This window comes from Gossypium hirsutum, chromosome A09 (genome assembly GCF_007990345.1).
Source record: "Gossypium hirsutum isolate 1008001.06 chromosome A09, Gossypium_hirsutum_v2.1, whole genome shotgun sequence".
Taxonomy (NCBI): domain Eukaryota; kingdom Viridiplantae; phylum Streptophyta; class Magnoliopsida; order Malvales; family Malvaceae; genus Gossypium; species Gossypium hirsutum.
This window is the reverse complement of record NC_053432.1, coordinates 7,815,360-7,825,038: the sequence shown is the minus strand read 5'-3', so window position 1 is coordinate 7,825,038 and position 9,679 is coordinate 7,815,360. Positions and strand designations below refer to the sequence as shown.

The 9,679-nt window shown below is 36.4% G+C and overlaps 1 protein-coding gene across 6 annotated transcripts; it reads right to left on the bottom strand.

The window, feature by feature from the left end:
- Positions 1-258: 258 nt before the first annotated feature.
- LOC107888648 (CRM-domain containing factor CFM2, chloroplastic) lies at positions 259-9,352 on the bottom strand. 6 transcript variants are annotated; one of them, XR_001681436.2, is made up of 16 exons: positions 8,568-9,352; positions 7,260-7,788; positions 7,054-7,184; positions 5,975-6,271; positions 5,736-5,892; positions 5,294-5,586; positions 5,048-5,107; positions 4,881-4,937; positions 4,715-4,801; positions 4,225-4,470; positions 3,953-4,151; positions 3,207-3,337; positions 2,896-3,117; positions 2,642-2,749; positions 2,110-2,226; positions 259-509 (listed from the first exon to the last, which is right to left on the bottom strand). XR_001681436.2 is itself a non-coding variant. In XM_016812816.2 (14 exons), the coding sequence occupies exons 1-13, from the start codon at positions 9,252-9,254 to the stop codon at positions 2,908-2,910; spliced, it is 3,084 nt and encodes a 1,027-aa protein (XP_016668305.1). In that variant the 5' UTR covers positions 9,255-9,352; the 3' UTR covers positions 2,341-2,749; positions 2,896-2,907. The 6 variants fall into 6 exon arrangements, 3 of the variants coding, with proteins under 3 accessions (XP_016668305.1, XP_016668306.1, XP_016668307.1); XR_001681435.2 differs by lacking the exon at positions 259-509 and having other exon boundaries at positions 1,844-2,226; XR_005901562.1 differs by lacking the exon at positions 259-509 and having other exon boundaries at positions 1,844-2,226; positions 4,258-4,470.
- Between the last annotated feature and the right edge of the window lie 327 nt (positions 9,353-9,679).

Below are 9,679 nucleotides of genomic sequence, written 5' to 3'. Positions count from 1 at the left end.
AATTAATAATTAATCTTAGTTAATTAATGTAATTGTAGTTTACTTTACTTAATTGTTAACTAGTTAAGTCATCATCCACTTTCCACCATTCCAAATTGGTTTATTTATCATCTTGATCATTTGGATAATTGCTATATAAGTTCTCAAGTCTTAGCCTAATTAAAAATCTATAGTGATTGAACTCTTACAATTTAGTCTCTGGACCTTAATTAACTACTTTTTCGGCTAAATTACTTAATTGAATTTCAATATATTTTTATATTAACTCCGTAAATATTCATATTTAATATTTACTGACTTGGTTTACGAAAATAAGGTTTCGAAACCACATTTTCCAACACCACTAGAAATCAGGTCGTTACAAAAGAGGCTCAAGTTCATCATTTAACTTTACACATGCCAATAATAAAATATGAATGGTATTTAAACAATTGGATTACAACCTTAGAAACTCGAAGGATGATGTGATGCTCCCAAGCCAGCACCATGACTTCTTAGTAAGTCCAAACCTACGCGTTTTAAACAACTAACGTGTGAGCTTAAAAAGTTTAGTAAGTAGTTAGGGATAAACTTACTTATCTTAGTCCTTATTAGCGTTGAGCCCATCCTATGGATTTCATGCTAGTTTTATTGAAGCCATATTTTAGTAGTATTGGTTGTTTCATTTTAATTTACCAAAGTGTAAGGGCTCAACTTACATATTGGCAGTTTGTTAACCAATTTATTTAATGAAAATATCTATTCAAGGCTCTCAAGTAAAGTCCATATTGTATCTTGACATGTTCTTTCACATTACTCATTTATAATCGTTAATCTTTATGTGATTTATATACATCATTTTCATTTATTTGAACGATGGCATGCTTAAATCATCAATTTCCTTAATATCATTTAAGGTAAGTTCACTAGGCCACACACTATTAAAGCTCATTATCATGTGAAATTATCTTTTACTTACCTATTCATTTAGTTATTTTCATCTCTTTTAGTTACAAGACATTTAGTTCATGACACTTACTATTGCTTTTAGCCATCTATAGTAACAATTAAAGTTTATTAACAACATGGAACTCATTTTCGCCCATAGTAAACTCTAGTAAAATCGACTCGGATACATAGGACTCCCTACCACACCAATGAGCACCGAAGTGCTAAACTGTAAGTTAGCACAAATATCTCTCTACCATACCAAAGAGCTCATAAGAGCATAAACTACACCATACCAAGATGCACGTAAGTGCAAGGCTCGAAGGCGATATAAAGTGCACATAAGTGCAAAAACTCCAACATGTCAACCGTATCCTAACATATCAGATAAGGGCACTTTAAGTGCCTCCACATAATCATGTTCAAAATCATATTAATAAAAGTCTTTTGGGCATGTACATTTCCACATGTAGACACCATAAGTTCTTTTCATATACTTACTCATTTTTCATATTTTTTTGGGCATTGTAAATATATCCATTTTCATATAATAGCTCCCAAAAGTGTAAAATCCTATTTCCATTGTTCTTTATATTTTACATATCAATTTTCATATTTTAACATGATATTGACTAAAAGCATAAATTCACTAAGTTAGACCAATTCAAGTTCATAATTCATAATAAATCTTTAATATAAGTCTGAGAGGTGATAATTACAATTTTGCCCTTTTCTAATTAAAATGGAAAAATTACAATTTAATCATTGTACTTTTGAATTTCTTTCAATTTAGTACAAAAGTGATTTCTTTTACACTAACATATAACCCAATATGTTTCCATGGCAAATAATCATTGATAGCTCATTTTTCCATGTTAGTCAAATTTTCACTTTAATCCTTAAACTTCTCAAAATTTATAATTTGATCCTTTTGTCACATTTCCACTACTAAATTCTTTTCAAAATTTTCCAATCTCAATTACCAACTTTGATTCCATAAGATTCCTTTATCCAATTCATTTTCCAAATTTTCTCACTGATCCACTATATACAATATCGGAATAGTGTCAGATGTCCAACCGAAAATTTTGAGATGTTACATCAATGGTCTAACTAGTTTAATTATTGATTCAATTTTGAAAAGCAAGGTTGTGCCTCAACACAAAGAGACAAGGTTCTTACCTATCCTTTGTCGATGTGGTTGATAAACAATTACCCATATAATTAGTCTCCTTTTCAACACTCATACAAGTGTGACCCATGTCTCGTTCAATTGCCATCCCGACCAAATTTGTCCCACTACACATTACAAAAGCATGCTTAATATGGAACCAAAATCATATTCACGATAAACAGCCAGCTTACTCAACGCTAAAGAATTTTTAAAGTCTTGAGGCTGATAAACATGCTTCATGGAGAAACATATAACAAGGATTTTTATTGTGTTTCTAAAATTTTATACTTACAAATAAACGAGTTAGACCAAGTCTCAAGACTCGGATCATTTAATTATATATGCTACACAGGGCAAAGCCAACACTTACTGACTAAACAAGCTGAATATCAATTATCAACCTTGTTTCGCAATATTGGCTTTATTGACAACAGGACATGAAAAAAGATCCCTACTGTTGTACCATCAAGATGTCAATATGGTATTTACTTTTGTTGCGCATGTGGAAGTGACTAGTTCAAAAGCAGTGAGAATACGTACACCAACTTGCTTGATGAACATAACTGGAGAATGCGGAGAGCAGTATCGAGGCAGCTTGACCTAGACAAGTGTTCCTATGTTCCAGTTGAAGGACCAATGAATATATGCCTGCAATGGTTATGGCATAACAAGATATCAATAACAGGCTAGATTGTTAATCATCCGAGTTGGACCTGCAAATTCACTAGGTGCTCAAAACAAAGTCTGCAAAATGAAATTTAGCTAATAAACTATAACCGCAACACCGTTTTAACCTTCAAAATTTGTCAAGGTGCCTCTTCCTCTTGGTGGCATTGCAAGCCACATTCAAATTTGATTGCAGCAATAAGTTCGGGGGACACAGCAGGCCGATTCTGAACCGGTGAATCTTTTACATTCCTCTTATCACCACGGGCTGGTTCATCATTGGCACCCCAACCTCGATATAGTATGACTTTGCTAGGTTCTTGAGAAACTAGAACTGCACCAGTTGCTTCCTGTGAATTTAATATAGACAGCTTTTCTCGTTATAGATTTAGCTTAGTTAGGACAACAGGTAAAACAGTTGGAATCCAAGGGAGCAGACCTGCAGCTTTAGCACCACTTCCTGCACAGAGGTCCCTTTAGCCCTCCCTTTCACATTCACTATAGCAAGAGGATGTTTTTTAAAGTGTGTGTTGATTGTTTTCGCCACACCGGTCACAATGTTGCTCCTCCCTGAAAATAAGGCAATCATAACACTAAAATAAGTTTTCCTGATCACCATGAAGACAAAGGAGAGAAATAGAGTAGGGGTGGGACAGGGTGATCGTTGATCAGCATTGGCAACCAGTGACTTTGTTGACACACTATAGTCTAATATCTTTAGCTATGTTGCTCGTACTCGGGTTCAAGTATTGGATACGAGATGTGCCTTACATGAGTATGGTCCGATTTTTTTAAGTTTGTGTATTTGGAAGATCCTTAGAGGCTGTATCCCCATATTGATGTGTCAGAACAGGGGCTTTTCAAGAAAAATGAAGACTCAGAGAAACATAGATCTTTAGTACAGGAAAAAACAGCATCACTTCCTCAGCAAAAGGCATCGATGATAAGATAGAATTTTGAATGTCACTTCAACATGTGTATATTAGTGTTAAAAATGCAGCAAGTTATGCAAATAATAGTGAGCACCCTAAACAGAAACAAAAACTAAAACCTAAGCTAAAGATACAGCTAAACACATGGAGCTCTAATCGCTGCAGGTACTTGCCATAAAGCTCAAACCACAAAAGATCACAGTAGAATCAGTTGATGCGGAAAATCAAAACAATAGAAGTCAGAGATAATCACCAACTGCGAGCACGGGACGTTTCTTCATATTGAGAGCTTGCTTTCGTAAAAGAAGTCTTTCTTTGTTAGACAGAAACTTTGCTGTTGAAGCCATTTTATTCGACACATTGTCAGCTGCTGGTGAAATCAAAACATCCAAATTTTTGCTAGCAGATTCAACCATTGATTCCATCGGCCCATTATTGTAAGCATTTTCTTCCTGCTTAAAACAGGTGGGAAATATTAGGAACTTACGAAACATAAGAATATTAAAATAACAAAGGAGCATGTACCATAAGGTTATCATGGTGAGATGAGGAGTCAACCATTTCAAATTGAGAATGCAAAGCCCTCAATTCGGTATTATGTTTTCTTCTGTTCACAGATTCTGATGAAAATTCAGATTCTGTTTTATGATTCTCGACCCCATCATGTATTGAAGATGGTTCCACAAGCACTTGTTCAGAAGGCTGGCTAATACTAACTGCAGCAATCATTCTATCATTTTTCATGGAAGTTGACTCAGGTTTGTCTTTTGCCTTCATAATCAAATCAAATGCCATTTTAGATGTTATATAAACTAAATGCGTTTAAATTTTAAATTGAGAAAAAGAGTGCAATGAAACTTCCAAATAAAATTAGTGCACTGGCATTCACTGCTAGGCTAAGCAAGGTATTCAAGAACTATTTTCTAATTCATAGTTTAACAACAGAATCACAAACTTTGAAAAACAAAAGCTAACTCTTTTGCATTTTCATGCATTTCATACTTAAACTACGTACCTCTAAATGCCCTTCTGGAGATGCATGATATTCAATATCTGATCTAGCACATTTGACTGACTGCAATGTCTCCATTTCCTCTTCTACCTTCAATGTGACAGAAAAATGTAAATTACTTAAAAATAAATAAATCCACTAATAAATAGAAAATATGATGTAAGCTCGCCGATGGCAATCTTGATTGGTCAGCAGCTAGCTTGTTACTTGCCTCTTTGTCTACAACCTGTGTCAAAGAAGTGTAACACAATTTATATAAACTGATTGGATACTTATAGGATGTTTGAGGTAAAGTAAATAACTGAACCAATGAAAAATATAGGGTGACTATCTTACCAATTGGTGCTTCAGTTCATCTATGTTTCTTGTAAGCTTCAAAATATGTAGTTTCAAAGACTGCAAAAATCAACATAAACAAAGAATAAGGAACCAAAAAATGTTGAAAGGGTATACAGTCTTTGAGAAGGTACTTCCTTTTTCTTCTTTCCCATTTCCCAACAGTCTTTTAGGTCATTTTTTCTTTGAGCTTGAAAACTATACGAAAGTGTAGGAAGTATACAAAACAAAATAACTAAATTTTACCTTACGCCGCTGTTCCACTAAAGAGCGCTTCATTGCCTCTCTTTTAGTAAGAAGTGTCTGAGGTCTCAGACAAGTAGGCCGTTCATAGTTCTTTCCACGATAAAAGATGATTGCATAACCCTTGCTTACCCTCTCCACAGCCACTAATATTCCACCACTTTCTGCCTCTAATATTTGTGCTTCTTGGTGAACAGCTTCAACATTTGTCTCCTTAGAAATTATCTTCACAAGTTCCCTGTACTTCCAATGAAGATGCATATTTTCGACTGTTCCATCAAATACTCCCCGTCTACCTAAGCACAAATGATAAAAAACGCAAATCTGAGAGAGTTAGGTTGATAGGTGGGTGTAATTTGAAAGTGCCCTTTAGATTGCCTCCCAAATTAACCCATTGGATCCACTATTTCAAGATCAAAGGCTTGAACTATGCGGCCAAACTCACCCAATAGGAGGAAAGGCTTCATTCTCAGGCCAACCTTCCTAAGCATATATCTTTCTTCTCGAGTTATACCCTCTTTGTCAATTTCAGATTGTTGAGGGATCACCTCCTGCTCCAGCTGGGCTAGAAGTTTCTCGGCCTTTGCTTTCTTCTCCAGTGCCTGTATTGGAAGAAATGTTGCATATATTAAATAAGATTTCACCACGACATCAGCCAACAGCAGCAACTTAGCAGAATAGTACCATAGATAACTTCGAGCTAGTCCTTTTAATAGTTGCTTCAGTAGAGTTCAAGTTCTTTTGGACACTGAAAACATCACTTTTGTGATCCTTGGCACTATTAATATCATTTTCAGAGGCAGTTTTAGTACCCTCTCCATTTACCTCCTGCATGGTTTTTCCACTCTGATTCTCCGCATGAATTACATGCTTTCTCCGCTCTTCTATTGCAGAAGAAACAGCAGAAGGCAGGAAATCTTTTCCCCTATATAGGACAATAAAGTCCTTATCTCGTGAGAGCAAAGTTCCTCCAGTCAGCCACTGAAACAAAAGTACTTTTGATTAATAGAAGGCACTGACAAAACATACTGCACCATGAATAGTTCAACAACTAACTACAGTGAATAGGTTCAAATATAATTATTTTATAACACCCTTTTGATTAAATGAACTGTAATGTAGTAAGAAATCTCCATGAAGCAGCCAAAGAGAGACTAACAATTAAGGTTTTACTCAACAAATCTCAGCACTTAATATTATTTAAAATCTAATGTTCAGTTAAAAATTTCGACATTGAAATCAACATGCCAAGCAACTAAGGTCCAAGGATTATTCATTGAGAGAGGCATGAAACATCAACAACAAAAAAGGTCTCGTTAGAAGAAAATAGTGGCGAAGTCAAAGTGCTAATTGAAATATAGTACAGTAGCTAAAAGGATTTTGTTAATACTACTAGTAAAGAGAACATATGCTCTTGCTACTTTGTCCACTAAAATATTGAAGGGGAAAAAAGGGTGGCAATCTGTTTTGGACTCTCATCAAGGCAGTTGTGGAATGATATTCAGATGAAGACCAAATATGACTAGCCAAAGGCAGCAGCACAAGTGCTTGAACCTTAAATAAACAGAAAGAGAATGGAATGTTTTTTTATCACAGAGTGGACAATATATATGTTTAACTACTCTTATACCTATCTCTTGCCATAAGTGAATCCAAATTCAATCCTTTGAATGGAACAATACATCTCAAGGATGCCCCAAACCACCCACCATGCCACACACGCACACCATAAGAGAAAGTAACATGTACAGGTTATCACTAACCTTCAACTCTTCTGCCATCAATTCACTATTTGTGTTCTGTACGCCTCTCTTTACAGCAATTTTGGCAATCTCACATTTTTCCCAGAGCTTGATAATGGATGCAGCCAATCCCTGAAGTTTTCTATTTCTTCCTGATATGAATGGAAACAAAAGTAAAATGGATGTACATCAAATTAATATAAGTAAAAATTAGGAGTTAGATCTACCTAACGCAAAATGACAGGGCAAGGGTCGACCAAGTCTTCTTAAAGTGGTCATTTCATCATTTGTGAGCAGTGACTTCACACCATAAGGAAGAAGGCGGAAAGGTCTCCTATATCCAGGAATAATAGCAGGTAGGAGATCACCGTCAACTGGAAGAGGCTCATATCCCCACCAGTCCGTAAACCTTGGACCCAATCCATCTAACAGGCGGTCAGCTTCTGCAACAAGTTCTGCCTCACCTGGCAGTTGAAACCTTACCCTACTTGGAGAGCCAACACCTTGGATTAGTGCTCGTTTAGTCATTTTGTCAGTTGCTTTTGGAGTAGAAGTTTTTACACCATTGAATTCAGATGAGCAGCTTTCTGTTTCATCGAGTTCCTTATTAGCCACATTTGTATCTGGTGAAGCATTGGATGAACTGTCATGTGTTCCTATTTTATCAGCCGAGAAATAAGGGTACTTGTAATTGGCTCCTCTATATAATATTATTTTACTTCCAGATCTCCATATAACCAATCCTCCAGTTTTTCTCTGAGAATATCAATACAGAAACCCAACATTAGAATCCTAACATAAGCTACTAAGGAACCAGATGAATTAATACTGTTATATGCAGAATCTGCAAATCATTTAATCCGATTTTATCCGCCTAAATGTGTTCCTATAAGATCTTCATGAAACCATTAACAATGGACTGGAAGTCTGGAAGTTAAACAGAAACACAGTATCATGGTTATTAAACTGTGAGATTATCAAAACACAATTAAATGATGATAAATCTTTTAACAAATAGCATTCAATCTTCAATACTAAAAGAATGTGCAGTTTCTCTTTCAACCACATCCCTGGTGCTTAACACTGTGTCATGTTTATTAGATGGCATGATTGTTGAAACATAATGAAATGATGACAAAGCCTTTAACTATACTCGATAATAAAAGAATTTACAATTTCTCTTTCAATAATCCAACCACACTACCACCTCAATCAATCCCAAATCTTTGCCTATCATGCTTATATTTTAATTATCACAAGTTCATACCTACTGTATGTTAACAAATGACACCAAGCAAATCATTCAACATCCAGAGGAACACTTAAAATCTTAGACTTTGAAACTTTTAACTACTCAAAAATGGGAATTAAAGGATGGCAAATGATTGCATCAAATTTGGTAGTCCAAGTGGAATCATATTTGCATTCATTCACATAACATAAAAACCTTAAAAGCAAATCAAAATAACAACTTCAAAGCAAAGTAAAACAAGTACATTGATTGATAAAATCAAAATAAATGAAAAACAACGAACCTCCAAAACCTCATGAGTCCTCTTCATATTCATTTTACAAATATCCTCACAAACAATTCTAACCACTTCACTCTTTCTCCACCTTTCGTGGATCCCATTCACAATTCCCTCCGTAATCCCAGCTTTCCCAACCTTCAACTTCCGTTTCTCACCAATTCCCACCGTCCTCAACCGTTTTAGCTCCGCCGCAGACAGCTTCAGCTCAGCCAAACTTGGAACCACCCTCTCCTCCTCCTTCACCCTCCCCATTTTCTTCCTCTCCCTCTTCATGTCCCTAAACCTTACCATCAAGCTCCCCGGATCCGAACCAGGGTCCGGCACCGGGTTCTCCGGTGTACTCCAGCTTGTATCAATCGTATGTCCGACCCGGTACTTTGGTAACTTCTCTGGTAAAGGGACAAAGATTTCTCCGGGGCACCCGGACCCAGATTCGGATTCAGGTTGTGGGTTTGGGGTCTCAGAGAATCCAAGTGACCGGAGCTTGTCAGCAATCCGTTGGATGGCAGACTGAGGAAGGGCTTGATTCTCAGGTCGGGTTATGGAGCTCCGGATAAGGAAGATATATTTACGGGGTTTTAGAGTGGGTTTAAGGTATTGAGGGGAGAGTATCGGAGGTTGAATTAGGGTTGTTGGTAGGAGAGTCAAAGGGGAGTGCTTGTTCATAGAAAGTAACATTTTTTTTTTCATGGGAGAGAGAGGCCAGAAAACAGTACTCAAAGAAGAGCGAGTTATTTGAGACAGAGTTGTGTCATCCTCATTTGGCTAAGGCTAACGTTAACTATCACTGTTTGAAAACACAGACAGGATTTTATCTACTTGTTGAGCGGGTAATTTAAGGTCGTTTTGGATTGGGCCGACCCGACCCGAAGTGATTCGGGTTAATTTTTTATTTTTATTTTGGTAACAGGAAGGAAGGCATTAACAAGAACAGAAGCAGTAATGGGTCTACGAGCATCCTGTTCCAGCATTTGTAGCATCTCCTCCATAGGTTCTTCACTCAGATAAAACCCATAGCTGTACCTTAGAACCTGTTTAGCTATAAAGTTGGCCACTTTATTAACTCCTCTCGGAATATGTTGAATATGGATGCTCCAATGGCGCTTGCATAAATG